This window comes from Lichenostomus cassidix, chromosome 2 (genome assembly GCF_008360975.1).
Source record: "Lichenostomus cassidix isolate B80296 chromosome 2, HeHo_3.0, whole genome shotgun sequence".
NCBI classification, from domain to species: Eukaryota; Metazoa; Chordata; class Aves; order Passeriformes; family Meliphagidae; genus Lichenostomus; species Lichenostomus cassidix.
This window is the reverse complement of record NC_139482.1, coordinates 49,586,360-49,603,915: the sequence shown is the minus strand read 5'-3', so window position 1 is coordinate 49,603,915 and position 17,556 is coordinate 49,586,360. Positions and strand designations below refer to the sequence as shown.

The 17,556-nt window shown below is 38.2% G+C and overlaps 1 protein-coding gene across 1 annotated transcript in view; it reads left to right on the top strand.

Annotated features, from left to right (window-relative positions):
• Positions 1-17,556, top strand: part of CNTNAP2 (contactin associated protein 2) — a 716,903-nt gene that overhangs the window by 603,803 nt on the left and 95,544 nt on the right. The window contains exon 16 of the mRNA XM_085049831.1: positions 1,305-1,475. Coding sequence (XP_084905957.1) covers positions 1,305-1,475 — 171 coding nt within the window. The remainder of the gene's footprint in view (positions 1-1,304; positions 1,476-17,556) is intronic.

Sequence of the window (17,556 nt, the reverse complement as noted above, 5' to 3'; positions counted from 1 at the left end):
TTCAGAGGTCGCCCAGATTGGTCAGTCTGAGACCCCCCCCTAGGCCTGATTGGCCAGGCCTGAGCTGTCCAAATCTTGGGACACTGTTTTAAAAAACATCCAAACTTTATCTTTGTTTATGAAACACAGAAAGAATTCTCATGGGAAAGACCTGTGCTAGCCACAATGATGAAACCAGAATGAGCTGTTTCAGTCTCTCATTGGCTTATCATACCACCTATATCATCATCAGAGAATCATTATAGAGTGGCCTGGGTTGGGAGAGATCTTAAAGATCATCTTCCAACATCCCTGCTGTGGATAAGGACACCTTCCACTAGACCAGGTTGCTCAGGGCCCCATCCAGCCTGGCTTTGAACACTCCCAGGGATGGCGCATCCATAGCTTCTCTGGGCAACCTGTGCCAGTGTCTCATCACTCTCAGAGTAAAGAATTTCTTTCTAATATCTAATCTAAAGCTACTGCCTATCAGTTTGAAACCATTCCTCCTTGTTCTGTCCCTGCATGCCCTTGTGAAAAATCTCTCTCCATCTTTCTTGTATCTCCCTTGAGGTACTGGAAGGCAGCAATTAGGTCACCCCAAAGCCTTCCCTTATGAATCTTATGATCTTCTTATTAAGAGAATCTTATCTGCTCTTATATCTTTTTTTTTTTTTTACATTGTAATGCTACCTTGCACTGCATTTGACTGTCATTCTAGCTAAAGTACAGTAATAGTTCTTGGATGTTATTAATTATTATATTTCTCCAGTGGGAATGTACTAGGGGACTATTAGGTGCAAATGTTAATTGTGTCTGTATTGCTTAGCTTAATTTACTAAATTTTTCCTGTGATATATATTAATAGACTTCTAATAGACATGGCTACATTTTCAGAAGGAGGGGATATAGTTGTGTAAAATAATTTTGAAGACAGATAAGTCATATGTGAAGCAATGTATGAAGGCAAAGCCTGTCCCTGAGGTGAGGCAGACACCAAATAAATGTTTTTCCCCTCTGTCTGATCTCCCATGAGTTCAGTGTTACTGTACTAAACATATAATAACAACAGATTTCAGTGTGACTGGATATAATAAATTCAGAGCTTGAAAAGAAATTTACCATGAACATGCTCTGAAATCAGTATTCTAAAATCTGACACACCATGCCCAGAAAAAGAAAAAGGAGGTAGCAAGAATCAAGGTGCTTGGGGTTCTTTCTTCAGCACAGACAGCACTGTAGCATATGTGGACATTAAAATCTTTAACTTTTCCAACATCTTCAAGGGAGCACTGAAAAATGTCTTTTCTGTCTATCCCCTGCAGGGAATTATTGGAACGCAGCTTCATTCGTTACTTCATCATCTTACCTCCACTTCTCCACCTTTCAAGGGGAAACCAGTGCAGACATCTCTTTCTATTTCAAAACATCAGCCTCAGATGGGGTGTTTCTTGAGAATCTGGGGAACACTGACTTCATCAAACTGGAGTTGAAATGTAAGTAGATGCTTCCCATTACCATTCTTGACACCTGAAGTGGGTTTATGTTGAATAGTAGGTTTCAAAAAAATGTGTATCATTCAGTAAAATGTGTAAGCTCTCTAAATCCTAGAACAGCTCCCAAATCAAACTGCTTGACATATTTTCAAGTTGCCTTCTGTGAGAGGATTGCTTGAAGTATATTTGGATTGTTTATTGAGGGGAAAAATACAAAGAAGAATAGAACTGGTAACATCAATTACAAAAATGACACTGACCTGAAAAGGGTTTTCAAAATTGCATGTCAGAATTATTTTTTAAAATTTATGTCTTCAGCTCTGTGTGCTTTTCTATTTTATTTCATGGTTGCTTTGGAAACAGGGGAAAGAAAGAAAAAAGAGAGGCCATCCTAATCAGCACTGCAAGGAGCCAAAGAGCTGAAAACTTGCATATGATATTTAAAAGCCATAAAACAGCTCATAAAAATAAATCTTTATCAGCATTATCTGTTAATAAAATTGCTGATCTGAAAAAGAGGGCATAATGATGCCAAGAAACAAGTCAATTTTATTATTTAAACCATTTTAAATGGCCCAGGGGCAAACTTTCCAAAGAAGGTACTGAAATCCTCAGCCGCACCTGAATTCTGCTTAGTGGAATTGAAGCAATTGAATTAGTGGGAAACATGTTTTATGTCTCCTTTGTTCTCCCTTGACCCTGCCATAAATGGGAGCAGCAGGAGGCCTTCTGTGCTGTGTGTGGCTGTTATTACAGCCTCTAGCAGCACATTACAGCCTCCCTGCACTCCAGCACTGGGGCACTGGGAAAAGCATGTGTGCTTCCTTTTGCTGCAGGAGCTACTCACAGATGCCAAGGACCCAGCTCTAAATGTTGGTGCACAAAAGCCAGCGATTCATTAATTGAAAGAGAAGCAATTAGCTTGTGGACCCTAAATAATCTACTTTTTTATGCAGATTCAATGTGATTTACATATACACATCTAATTTTAAAACAAACAGCCATTTTCAACACTTCCCAAAGTTTAAACACACAAATCAGAATGTAGAAATTTAGAAACCACCAAGAGGTTCCTTTAAAATGCATTTAAATTTTTCCCTCCAGGTAAGAATAAAATGCCAAGTTCCATTTGGGTGACTTTTTTTCTTTCTTCCTACAATGAATTTAGTTCACATTGCTTAATCCAATTTCTCTAATCTGCAACTTGTGCAAATCAAAGTAGCTACTATTGAGTCACAGGGAATAGTCTTATTTGCTTTATCAAGGGGCAAGGTCTTTTAATAATAAAGTGGGAGCTATTTCTGATTTCCCTTGGAATTTAAGTGGTACCTGCAGTCAGCTGAGGTGGGCATCTTCAGAGCTTCTTGCTCTTCTACTTTATGGAAGATATTCTCAGCCACTGCAATTAGACCAACCATGCTGTTGCTCACTTAGCTAAAAAGTGACAATATCAGTGTGTAAAGGTGACTTGACGGCAACTAAAATTTTTTTGAACTCAGCTCAGAGTAAGTAATAATCATGCTGCAGTGCTTGATGAACAGATGTACCAGTTGAAGAAAGTAAGTGGCAGTGTGCTCAGAGTATTATTAAATAGGACTTTAATTTTAAGCTTATGCTTGAGATGCACTGACTTTTCTGCCACCTGGCACAAGCATAAATTCAAGCTCTGCCTCATGTCCCTGAATCTAAACCTTAGATTATACATTCTTGATGGAAGAAATTGAAATATCATCTGTAAGAACAGATGTAAAACATCTGTAAAAACTATCCAGACTGCATTTGCTAAAAAGGAAAAAGCAGTTCATTCAACAGAATTTCATTCACTGTACCCCTTTTCTCTGGGAACTTTTGCTTGGAATTTTCAGAGCCCCAGGAAAAGGCCTTTCTATGACTTAAGTGTTTTACAGGTTACAACTGAAAAAGTGCTGAATACTGTGGGTTTAGTAACAAAGGGAAATCACCGTCTCTCCTGAATTACACGTTTATTAATGAATGTTTGGTTTACATATTTTTTAGGTTTGTTTTGTTCTAGTCTGCACTTGTTGTTTTCTGGAATTCATTTAAATGAAAAGTAAAGTTACAGAATTTCAGAAGTACCTTACATGGCTCTACAGTCAACTCTGCTGCTTCTTAAAAGTCTATTTCTCTTTTATAGAAGTCCTGTAAAATTAAGATGTTAATTTGTTCCTGAATAGGAACATAAATTTAAGTCAGTGAGGAAATTACATAATTATCCCTAAACTCTGAAGAAGCTTTCCTTTGGCAAGCTGCTTTTTAGCTACCCCATCACATTCTCTACTAGAACAGCTATTTTTTATTAAAGGATTTTTCCATAATGACCCCCACCACATATTTACTGAAAGCTGTTATACTTCACACAGGGGATTGGTTTTGTCTGTTTATTGCCTTCTCATACAGGTACAGTTCTCACTGAAGAAGGATGGCTTCCTACAAAGCCTGTTCTCAATTTCTTTACTTTTTACGATTCCAAAAGGAAAATGTTAAAATCAGCAACCTGCCTGTACAAATTCTATTTTCTTTTTCCCTTGTGTGTAGAATACCTGTGTGTACCTGTAATATATGGTTAATGATGTATAAGCATAGCTCTACAGACTAGGAACTGAAAGATTCTACAATACCCAATATTTTAATCAGCTTGCTGCACCTGGTGAATGCATTAGGGAAACATATCCTTCAGTCTATTAAAATTCTTACCTTCAAGTCTTTGGAAAGAAGTTTGCATATTTTATTATGAGCACAAAAGTTGTTACTAGGAACACTGATTAAATTATTTTACTGGCATACTGTCTCTAATAAGTCTTAAGCCTTACCTTGTCTTAGGGTCTAATAGTTGAACAGATTTTCTACCTCTCCAGATTCATATGAAAAAGAGGTGACATTTGCATTATCTTGAAGAGTAACTTCATGTGCCTTCAGCAAAGTCCCAGATTGCCATCTCTGAGGAGGAGGGAAATACATGCATGAAGGACCATGTTTCTCTGATTTCAGAAATAGCTTTTCCAAACAGCTGGCAAGGAAAGCTGTTATGAAAAAAATAGGGATAAAATGCTACTGTGAATGTGGCTGAGGTCTTTAGCTATTCCAATTATCAAGCAGCTCCTCTGGCAGGCTTGTACTTGTCACCATCCATGGAACAGTTGACAGAGATGTAGAATTACCTGAAGCCTCAATTTTTACATACACCAGTAAATCTACAGAACCCCATTATTTTCATAGCTGGCTGGTCAGCTGACAATGGCTAGGATTGCTTAGAAAGGTGGTAGTTGAATAAGGTATTAATTTTTCTGTAAGGCAGGGCTTCCAGAAACCATTCATCTCTGGTCAAAATTTCCACATGTTTTTAAAATTAAAACTGGTTTTTAGAGAGAAAAAGAGGATGCTTTCTCTTTTAGAGCTTTCCTATAAGGTTTTGTACGTTTATGAAATACGGACGGAAGACTTTAGAGTTATGACTGTGAAACTGTAGCTACTTCATTCCTGAGATGTTTGTCAAATAGATCACATTTGAATTTTCTGTTTGAGAGATATCCCAAGTTTTGGAAAATATGTATTCCTGGAAGCAAATTTTGAAGGGGACGTATTTGTGGTAATTTGGGAAGAAGCATCTACCATCACAGTTTTCAGAAAACTCTCCCAATGACACTGTCATATAATTCTAATGAAAAAGACATTCTACTCACTTCTGTAGCTCCTCTCGTCCCAGCAATTCACAGACACTAATGAATTGTGTCTCACTGTTATTATTCTGAGGTAAGTAAACAGCAAGTCACTTTTGCAACAGAAAAAAAAGATGAAGCTTGGCGATAAAGGTCAGCTTGTGTTTGATCCTGGCATGAACATGTAAGAGAGGAAGGATCTTTCTTATTAATTTTTTGTAAAAAGCCAGGAACATTTATAACCACTGCATTCAGGGATGTCACTTGCCTGATAACCCCTGAAAGTGCCCTAAAAGTTTCCCCAAGGAGTGGTCACTGAACTTGGCAGCTGTGAAAAGGATCATGTGGAGTGGCTTTCTAACGAGAGCAGTGGCTTGGCTTCAGGATGGGTGTACTTGCTCTGTGGGCAGGGGATACTCACTGTCCTCTGATATCTGACATTTGCACATGGAAAGTCCCGTGCTGTTTCTGGTGCTCAGCTATTTCTAGGCTACTTAGTTGAGACATAAGTAACTCCTTTAAAATCAGACAAGAAGCAGTGACAGATTAGGGACCATGATTCCCATGGCTGTTTGCTTCTGCCCAGACAGTGTTCATTCCTCCAGACTGAATGTTCTAACACGTGACTAATTAATATATTTTCTTTAAAATTTTAATAACTCTATCACATCTTTCTCCAGAGGCATCCTAAAACGCAATTCTACCATATCAATGAGTTTTCCACATGATGCTCAAAGTCCCATATGTTAAACATAGCTTACATTTTCCACTGCTTGGTTTTTCACCTCAGTAGGGAAACTAGTGTGACCTTCATCATTACTTTTAATTGAGTTGTTCTTTTGTTTTCCAAGCAGAAGGTCACTCTTCTGTAAAACACCCCCCTAGGAAAGCATGTTGCATTAGCCACATGTCAAAGAACGCATATGACACTGAGGAATCTCTTTATCCCAGAGGCCCACAAGAAGTTATTAAATTAAATGGAAAAACATTACATATCTTCAGGGAAATTTATGACCCAAATGTTTTTACAATGGTACTTGCAAACTCTCATCCTACTCCAGGACAATATGAAATTTTAAAACAAACAAAAAATAAAACCTGGTCTGAAGAAATGCAAGCACCGTTCTTTAAAAGACAGGATTGTGTTTCAGGTGAGGCAAGTGATGCAGAAATGCCTGATACTCAGTCAGAACAATCTGTGACCCAGTTCCACCTGTACCTTGTTCCTAATTATCAGATGAGGATAGATGTCCAGTCTGGCATGTGGGAGCAAGACAAAGGCAGCAAATAAACATTCCAGCTAGGGAACAGGCTGAAAGTGACCAGTAGAAAACATTAGGCACAGGGCCACGGGGGGATTAAGGCCAACAGTAACTCCTCTGTAACTGGCTTGGAGTCTGAGAGGGTGTAGGTACAGGTTGCTTTACTTTGGTCTGCCTCAGTGTCAGTATGGCATTCTTGACCCTTCACTACACAGTGCATCCCCTCAGCATTACCCCTCTCCTTTCAAGGGTGATCAGACACTTTTCTCATTGCCAGAAATGCCACTTTAAAAGTCATTTTATGTGCAGTGTCTTATAAATCAGTTACAGCTCACACAAAGTTCAAGGTGGGGACTGGTTGGCATTCAAAGAGCATAGTTGTCCCTAACTTTGTTCGGCGCTAAAAACATGCAACACATGGCAAACCACTGCTGGCACTACCACCCAGCAGTTCATCTCAGGTCTTCGTCCTCATTTACAGTCTACTTCCTGTTACATGCTGACACTGCAGAGGCTTTGTTACCTTCTTCATGTGTGCTAATCATTTTTCTGCAGAAAGTAAATATTTACTGTGCAGCAAAAAATTGCCAGATGCTACAAGCATATGACAGAAACAAACCTTCTGGGTCCTTGAATTTAGATCCTCACTGTCACAGACAACCACAATGCATAACCTGTGTCTAGCTCCCTAAATTTCTCTGAGTCTGTACTGAAAATAGCTTGAATCTTTGCCAGCTGGACAACTGCTGCAGACTCACATCTTCATTTTTTAGAAGTCTTCTAATTCCTAACAGTTCAATTTGCATATTTTGTTTATAGCCATGCATTCTTGTTTCAGTATTGTTCTTTGGCTGAACTAATTATTTTCTCTCCTAGCATTTACTATTCCCTTGTATATTTATGATGCAATCATATCTTCTCTCAGCTTCTAATTGCTATGTTAAGCAAGACAAACTCACATAATGTCTTCTCATAAGACATTTTCTCTTGTTCCCTTCTCTGGTTATGCTAATAATATTCTCCCTTATTCTCCCTACTCATTACACCTTGAATTCTTCTTTCTTAAACACAGGTAATCAAAACTATCCACATTAATTCTGATAATGGTTTACCAGTGCTCTCTACAATGACATTAGTTCTTATGCTGTCCACTTGTCCTCAGAATTTTTGGCTGATTACACTGGGATACTGTTTGTTATGCATTATTTTCTGACCTTTCCAACCTTGTGTTACCGGCAAAAAAAAAAAAAAAAGTATGCTGACTTCTTGAGCAAAGGTATTCATTATAATACTAAAAACGACTTGACCCAAACCAAATTAGAGGTCCTCTAGTTTTCTGATGTCCCAGATTTTATCCATCTCCTCAACAATCTCTGCAATTCTGTTTCTTGTCTCTGCTCTTTTTGGAAGAAAATCAAATATGCTAAATCTATAAAAACTCTATTCTTCCAAAAATCAGAGAGTTTTTTAAATCAAAGAAGGATATCCATTGTGTTGACTTTGGTAAATCCTTTACATGCTTTCATATTGGTCGTGTTCTGCCTCACTTTAGGCAATGATGTCTACTTCACTTGCTGATTCTATGTACACTCTTACCTTAATCGACTGCAGGGTAAAATCTGGTCATTCAAGTTAAGGTAATAGGTCATTCAAGTTATGGTAATACCATTAGTTTACATATTCTTTGTAATTTCCTATAATTTGAAGTAAAAAGTCACCAGAAAAGTCTCATCATTTTATACCTTTATGCAGGCTGATGTGTACCAAAGCCAATCACAAATATCTCCACTCTCCCATTGCCAGAATACAGCAATTATGAGAGAATCCAGACAGTTCCTCCTGCAATTTCCACCTGGTGTTCTCATCTTAGGACAAACATCTTTGCCCATCAGAGAGAGCAGAAAGCAGGGGAGGGGGAGGATGACCTGACTGTCTTTTGTCACTGTCCCACTCACCTTTAATTCGAACCATCAACATCATGCCGTAAATTAAAATGCCATGAGTGAGGAAATCTGAAGGGGTCCAACCAAGCTTCACTGTTTCCTGAGGCTATGTGGCCTCAATCCAATGGGTCTTCTGCTCCTAAATTATTTAGATAGCTTTGAGAATCTTTCTTCTTAGTGGTTAAACAGAATCTTGGTACTCTGAAAATTAGTTTATTTGTTTAAGCTGAACTTTTTAGATAAAGTGTAGGCAATTGTTCAGTTAGCCTATTGAAAGTCTAAATTAGTCTTTATTGGTTTTACCAAGGCAATTCAGTTTCAAAGTGGAAGATTTGCTGTGACTAGACAATTAGATAGAATGAAAATGGAATTTTTATAATAATACAGTTGTATCTATGGTGCTTAAAATATTTATGAAGATGATTAATTCAAATTATGTCAACAGACAGATTCAAGTAAATATTTTCTCCCTTGGTGTTTGTAGGTAGATGCTAAATGCCCATACAGAGTTTGGCCACAGATTTTCCTAACACATTGCAGCAGTTCATTATGGTTTAAATGGTAGTTTAAAAAAAATATCAGTTAAACTCATGATGGAAGTTTATTCATTTTTAAATCACATGAACTTTGGGCCCTGTCTTTCTATCTTGCCTTGCTACAGTTTTTCTGAGAAAAAGGAATATTTCTGCTCACAGCTTTTCATTTAGATACTTTACACACTTAGAATTTCTTACATTTTAAAAGGAAAGAAAACTTCATGCAAAATTTCTTTTTTAAGTTAATATAATAGTAATCTATTTTTTAAGAGCATGAACGCAGTTACTGTCACAAGGCTGCCATAACACTATCTTGCACAATTTAGACTTTTTATATCCTCTTGATCTAAATGTCTTGACTTTGTTTTTAAAATAGAACTTTTTGTCTCAACTCATGGACTGCAGACAGCTCTCTACTGGTATGAAATCCTAGAAACAAATGCTTTATAAATACATGAATCCTCTCACTCACCCTCTTATAGTTTCCACTGCTACAGCAGAAAACAGGAAGAGGTCTCCTGTCGGCTTTACATTTCCTGAGACTCATGCATCCTCAAGCAAAACAGCTAACAAAAGGTGGCTAAACCAGGCAGGTCCCTCACTCACATACTGGATCAAGTTTTCTCCCTCTAATTACCATGAAGTCTGAGAATATATTTTTACTTCCCACAAGTCAGTTTCCCACTCTCTTGTACCATTTCATGATACTTCTGGTTTGTATTTTTAGTAGATACTTTTACTGCTGCAGGATAAAAAGCAAACAATACCAAATATATCTTCTTCCATCTTGGGGAATCTTCCCTGGATTTTGGCAACTATAAATTATTACAAGTATATTTTCTGGAGCAGAAAATCTTTGACTCAAACTTTTGATAACAGTTTGAGTTAGCTGGGATGCAGATAGCTGTGTCCATCTACCCTGCCCCCTCACATACACCCTTTTCATATACAGAGTTACTACGCTAAAAACAAAATTGAGTCATATTTTTGGATGCCTATTTTTATTGTGGTAGTAAAGTGCATAGTGCAACAGGGTCCTTACCCTGATGGTGACCCTGGACAGCCACAGAGAAATAAATAGCCATGAAACATTGCTTGTAAAATAGGCACTACAAATGACAAAACCTTATACAGCCAGGCAGAAAAATCAATAAATTCATATCATCATGAGCCCCTGCTCGTTGCAAAAGTTTTTCAGTAGCTACCACCCAGGCACCTAAACACCTTTACAAGTCTTAGCCACAGACCACAGCAGAACCTACAAATAATAAACAAATTTCAGAATGAGGAAAGCACCACTGAAGAGGAAGAAAAGGACACAGGGCACACAGAAGAGTGACAGTCTGGATGTCTAGTTTTCAACCTGCACCAGGCTCTTACCACTTTTAGTATGATGCACAATTTACAGTTTTGACTGATTTTTATTACGTTCAAATGTGACATGTTCAAGAAGGGGGTTGATAGCCTTGTGTCTGTTTGTAAGCACTTAGACACACTGCTCAGCAGCTTCAGGGCTGTGCCAAATTCACAGCAATTTTTCACAGTAAAATAAGCCACTCTCTCCTCTCCAAAAACCTCTCTGATGCTTTACCATGCTCAGACAAAATCTGATTTCATGAACATTACCACCTGCTTTTATTTCGCTTTTCATCCAACAAAATATAACTACCAGTTACACAAAACCCTTTATATGCTGCATGGGAGAGCTCTTTTCTGATGTCTCTGCTTCCCCCTTGTTGTGCTGCCTTCTGTTGCATAGGGACAATTCAGTTTCACGGTAAAGTGCTGCAGTTAAAAGGATATAATGAAGTATATTATAACCCACTACTGACAGGAGAACACACATCTCTTCCCCTTTTCCACTCAGTGCACTGACTACAGTTCCCTTTGTGTGAATCATCTCACAAAAAGAACCAGAAGATATAGCTGCTGTATTTTTTTTAAGCATTAGTAACTCCCATGAGATGAATCAACAGACCTTCGATGAGTCACTGTTCCTGTTCCTTCCTTCTTTCCAGGCAGCTAAGTAGTTATTGGAAGAGAGCTGGCTGGATGGGAGGTAACTATTTTGAAATTGTATTTAGTGCTTTAGAATTAAAGCAAGTGGGTGTTTTTTTCAAGTCCTGCTGTAACCATCTAATGTTTGACTTTAAACAAGTCTTTTCATGCATCTTTGCTTTGGTTCCCTGTTTATGCAGGACTGACAATACTATTTTTTGTCCTTACTGCCCATGGCTGAAAATTGCTGCATCAACTAAAATACAACCATAAAAGTATGGGAGTTGTTTCCAAGTGCTTATCTACAAGACAGCTGCAGTGCAATTAGCATAACTGAAGTAATTAATAAGTAATGATAATAAATAATTATCTTCTTAGGGCATATTTGGTCTTTGCATGATCTTTCATAAGAAAATTTGGTACTTTCATTTAATTCAATTTTTTTGTCCCCCAAAGCAGTCTAATCTACTGTGTAGGAAGATTGGTATTTATGTTTGATTGGTTCATTGGCAGTTGAGATTGTTTTAAAGTGAGATAAAATAACTTAGTTATTACCAAAATCAAATCCCTCCTTATCTTTATCCTAACACAGATGTTTACTCATGATGAGAAAGTTGCTGTATTGAGTTCTGATTTCCCTTCATATTGAGCTCCAGTATAGCTATGCCTTTCCAAAATATTGCAAACTGTGTGTGTAAGTGCTTGTCTGCCAGCAGAAAGGGAACTGCTGTCTGTCTACAAGGTGAGAGAAGCCAGGACCATTTTTTTTTTTACTGCCTTGCACCTGGAGATCTTTTGGCCAGTTTCAGGTAGCCTGTGTGCAGTGTAGTACTGTATGTCTGCTTCAAATGGTATATATTGAATATCTAAGATTAAAACCACAGGCAAAGGTTATTACATTAGAGAGAGTCTTTTCCAACACAGGCAATGAAAGAACAAAAAACAACTAGTTATCCAGTCAGACAGCCAGATACATGAAAATGTGTTTGAACAGTCATAAAATGAAATTATGAAAGCATGATTTTAACATATTTAATTCCCGTTTATCCAAAGATTCTTTTTTCCTTTAAATTGAAACTAAAATGTGGACTTATTATTTATCCAGTTGTTGAAATTACCAATCCAGTTGCAAATCTTACTAGAAAGAAGATATTAAAGTATCATGAAAGAAGGACAATATTGCATTAATGTTCACTCCTTTTAAATATACAGCAAAAGAAATTATTTGTGTGCAGTCTTGTCTTGCAATGTAACAACATAATCAAATGCACAACAAAACAGCAGCTCTTGCTGAATCAGGTCAGTGTCTCTCAGTAGATCTAATTCCCTGTCCATTCTCAAAGAAATGTCACTGCAAGTTTACAGCTGCCAGATGTAGATACTGCACACAGCAGGGACTGAATCAAGGGCCTTCAGGCTGTAGACAAAACAGTGGAGAAAATAAGGATCAAAAATACGAGGACACTTTAGGGGTGCTCTTTCCTGCATTCAGCAAAGCATTTTCCTTTATTGTTCATTCTGATGTGATTTTTTTGGTGTGCAGAATACTTTGCAAATTTCAAGATAAAAACAAACTGAAGAGGTCATAAGAAGCTTCAGACATTCTGAAGGGTCATGTATTCCTAATGAAATTGCACAGGAATTGAATAAATTCTATTCACCATAAATTAGTTTCTTTAGTGTTTGGGGGAAAAAGCACCCTTGGATTACTATTTGTATATTTTCTAAATATTATATTATATTTATATAATTTCTTTTATATCTATATTATATTTTATATAATATAAAATATTATATTTATTATAATTTCTTCCAAACCTTTAGTGGTTAAAGCCATTCAGCTGTACATGTTCTCATTCCTTTACCTTTCGTTTAGAAGTTAATTTCTCTACTCCTTTCTATACACATTTCTAGACTTCCTGTGACTGAAGGTAAAATGTGTTGAAAAATGTTTCCTCCGGGCAACAAGAATTTCACTGAGAAAATCAGTAACACTGTTGCAGAATGTCTGAAATCACTAATATTTAAAACTAACTTCACAGTTATATCATCAAAATGTTAATGCCAATAGTAGTCACTGTACTTCCTTTTTTGCAGGGAAGTAATATTTTAGCAATACATGTGGTAATGTCTCTTCCCACACATCTCAGGTCCCTGAACATAAGGGCAGGGACTGGGGGAAAAATGTTTCTCTCATTGCAACCCAACTCAGCTTCAAGATCACCTGAGGAACCCTAACAAACTTAGAACTATGGGATTCACAAGATGCATCCCATAGTCCTGAGAGAATTTGCTACTCTAGTTGCCAAGCTACGCTCTGTGATGTTTGAAATATCATGATTCTCAGGCAAAGTCCCCAATGACTGGAAAAAGACAAAGAGAGAACCCTGGGAACTACTGGTCAGCCTTAACTCTCTGCCTGGTAAGATCATAGCACAGGTCTTCCTGGAAGATATGTCAAGGCATGACCGGGAGGTGATTAGAGACAGCCAACATGGCTTCACCAGGAGAAAATTGTGCCTGACTAATCATCGGACAGTTCTCTCAGGACTTTGGGAGAACATCTCATTGGGTCCCATAGACCTATGCCCTTTCAGGTTCCCCAGGTGGTCATGAACCTGATCTTTGGTTACGGTGGGAGGCACTTTGCTCCCCCAGTCCCATCCTGCTGTCCTTCTGCTTGAGAGGTGTGGGAAGAAAAGTTGTCATTGAAGACTGAGGCAAAAGAGGTGTTGACTACCTCAGCCTTCTCTCTGTCAATTGTTATCAGGTTATCAGTTGTGGGTGCACCTTCTTTGACCTTCCTTTTCTGGTTAACATACCTGTGGAAGCCCTTCCTGTTATTCTTTGCATCCCTTGCCAGGCTCAGGTTCAGCTTCACCTTGGTTTTCCTCACCCCTCCCTACACAGCCTATTTCACCTCTGTGGCCTTCCCAGGTTTCCTGTCCTTGTTTCCACTGCCTGTGCATTTGCTTCTTTACCTTTAATTTGTCTGACACTTCCCTCCTCAGCCATGCCTCTCTCTTGCCTTCCTCTCCTGATTTCTTGCTCCTGGGGATTGCGAGCTCTTGTGCTCTACAGAAGACTTCCATAAAGCTCTGCCAGCTCTGCTCTGCTCCCCTGTCCCTGAGGGCAGTTTCACAGGAGATCACACTGACTATCTCCCTCAAGAGCTGCAGGTTTGCTTTTCTAAAGTTCAGGGCCTAACTTTACTCCTCACCTGATCCATTTACCTCAGGACTGCAAACTCCACCTGTGCATGAACACTGCAGCCCAGGCTGCTGCCAGTCTTGATGTCCTCAATTCACTTGTTTACATTGGTGACCATCAGACCCAGATGGATTGTTGGAACATCATCTGGTTCTAAAGGTTCAGAAAGACACTGAGCCTCACTTGTAATGTATCTTGTGGATACATGAGAAATGGGTGTTAAATAATGTTAAATCAAATAATAGCTTCACTCGCACATTTTTCCCTCTTGGCACTTATGTAAATAACTGCATAAGATTCAAAAGGGTGTAAAGTTGCATGATTTTTCTTTATTTCACTTGTAACCCAGAGGTGAATGGAGAGTGTGTCTAGTCTGTACAGTGAACCCCTATGTCAGAAAGACAGCCAAGCTCTTTCTGGGAAAGATATAGCACATTCACACAAATCAGCACTCAGCTATGCTGGGCTTGATGCTAGGTACAGTATAGGCTCTCATTAGAACTAATTACTGTTGGCACAGCATCATGCTGAGGCAGCTGTGCAGCTTCCAGAGCTGGTTCATTTGGCTTGGGGATCATTGAAGTCTTGGGCATAGATGTGCTCTGTCATTTGGTCAAATGAATGAAGCTTCTGCTCATTAGTTCAAATGGACTTTTCATTTGGGAATTAGATAAATGATGAAACCATCCAGATGCTTAGTCCAATTATTGTAAATATAGTCATGATTTTTGACAACTACCTGATTATTAACAGACAGCCGAGCTACATGGTAATTCCTGTATGCAGTCAAGCAACTTGGATCAATAATTTCTCTCTGCTATGTTTGTTGCTCTCATAGCTTTAATTTTAAGTCGTGTCCTTTGAGAAGTGACCTCCTTAAAGCAGGTCCTGTGTTCCAATACAACAGTTGATCTGTAGCCCTTTTCAGCTATTTTCTGCAGCCAGGAACAACCTACCAGTGCTGTTTCCATGTCAGCATTGGCATGGCCTCTCTCAGCCCTGTGCAAATGAGGGCACCGGGGTAGGTAATTTAGACATGACTTTGTAAAACTATCTTTAAACTCAGATATCTGATTATAAGTGGGAAAGGTGGACAAGATAGTTACTTTCAAATCCTAGAATGCCTCCGTTTCTATCCAGAGTCTATTAAAGGCAGTGGGAAGGATTCCAATAATTACATGTATCAGACCTGATCTTGACCATGGTGATGGATTTCTATATATCTTTATAGACCACTAGCTCTAGAAATAGCTATCATATCTTTCTTTTGATTAAGTTTTCTTTCATTTTCAATCATTTCACTGAATTCTGTCTGCAGGTTCAGACAGGTTGAGCCCTTTGTCAGAGGTGTATTTACAAACAAACTGTCCAAGAAGCTTGGCAGATGTTGCTCTTACAGAGATAGAATATTTTCAAGCTGTTGTTTTCTCAACAAATATCTGTCTGGCAGATTCAGTTTGCAGTTTACAGGTTATTGTTGTAAACTATTTTATTGCCAAGTGAGTGAGCTCTGATTCTAGATGAAACATGGCATTTATGTTCTAAGAATGGGATTTCAGAATGATCCTAAAGAAGTTAGATACTCTTCCCTTTGATGTCAGTCAACTAAAACATCAGTCAGTCCCATTTGAAGGATATAGAAATATAGAAATATAGAAATATATCAGGGGAGGTAAGCGAAACAAGGTGTGAGGGAGGACATGAAACTATTTCAAAGAAAAGATAATGGAGGAGAAGGAGAGAAATAGAGAGATAGGCATACATTAGAGAGATAGTTAAAAGGAGGGTTGTAATCCCTCTTCCTTTTTTTCCAGTTTATGTGTCTTGAGAACATCCACCTACTTCTTAGCATCTTGTGAGTACCCACACATCCATTAACATTTCTTTCTTTGCTGGCAGCCTCATTAAAACTAGAGATCCTAAGCTGAAATTCATCAACAAAGTCAAACTAGAAAACAGGGGAGAAAAAAGATACTTCAAACACAAGGAGTTCAAGGAAAATGGAAGAACTAGCTGGTCATAGATCTTGAATTTCAGAACAGTCTATCATCTTGTTTGATAGTCTATCATCTTGTTTGATAGTCTATCATCTATGCAGAACCTGACCTTCTGCATAGCAAAGGACATAGAAGTGTGTGCTGCTTACCCTGCAGCTGAGCCTCAGAACGTGTGTTCAACTAAAGCATGTCTGTGAGAAAGACTTGAAAGAAAGGACCCAAGAAACATGGAATCTTACAGACAATGCAATCATAGAATCACAGAATCATAGAATGCCAGGTTAAAAGAGGCCTCAAGGATCATTTGGTCCAACCTTTCTTAACAAAAGCACAGTCTAGACAGGATGTCCTAGCACCCTGTCCAGCTGAATCTTAAAAGTGTCCAATGTCAAGGAACCTACCACTGCCCTGGAGAGATTATCCCAGTAGCTGATTGTTCTCATTGTGACAAGTTTTTCTCTTGTGTGTCCCCAGGAATAACTTGAACCTATTACCCTTCATCTTTTCCATGTTACTTCCTATAAAAAGGATGTCTCCATCCTCTTTGTAGCCACCCTTTAAATACCTGAACAATGGTGATATGGTGTCCCCCAAGCCTTCTTTTTCAAAGCAAAACAAACAGAGTTTTCTCAGCCTTTCCTCCTATAGGCTTCTCAGTACTTTGATCATCTTTGTGGACCTTCTTATATTTGCCTATGTTGAACTTCATAGGTTCTTAGCCCACTCTCCCAGCCTGTCCTGGTCACTGAGCTTGCACAGTGGCTCACTTGAATCCCTTCATTCTTGTGGGGAAATGCCTCATAGATTTCAGATGAGAAAATGGTGAGATCTGAATAGAGCTAAAAAACAACACAGAACAAAGAGTGAGAAGGGCATTTTGCTTGCTAGAGTTGCTCTTCTGTGTTTGGAACAGATGGCTGACAACATACTGAGACCTTAGAAAATTGAATCGATGAAAGAAACGTGTTCAGATTTAATTATATGTAATTGCACAAGGCACAGAAAGGGTAAAACTAAGCCACAAACCTCAGTTTATTGAGTGACTATAGAGCAGGAGCACATAAAAAATTCACCCTTGTTCAATTTTAGAAAATTTTCATCACATAACCTTTTCCTGACTGAATAAATTAAAACCCATATTTATTTTATTTTTTTTTAAATTTCATAATTAGGCAATTTCAGATATTTGTTCAAAGTCTGATCCTTATTCTTATTTCTTAGAAAAACTAGCTTGGGTTTTACAGTATTTGGTAGACTAGAAAATAAAGTTATGATTAGGAAAACTCTCTCCATTAGCTACAGTGTGACCACTACAAGTCTCTGGTACTTTTACTGCTCATTTCCTACATCGTTTTGATAAAAATCCTGTGCTGGCTCAGTCAGTCATTGGGAATAAATATTTACATATGCACATGTATGTTCGATATATTTTCAATCATCCCATTCAAATGTTCGACA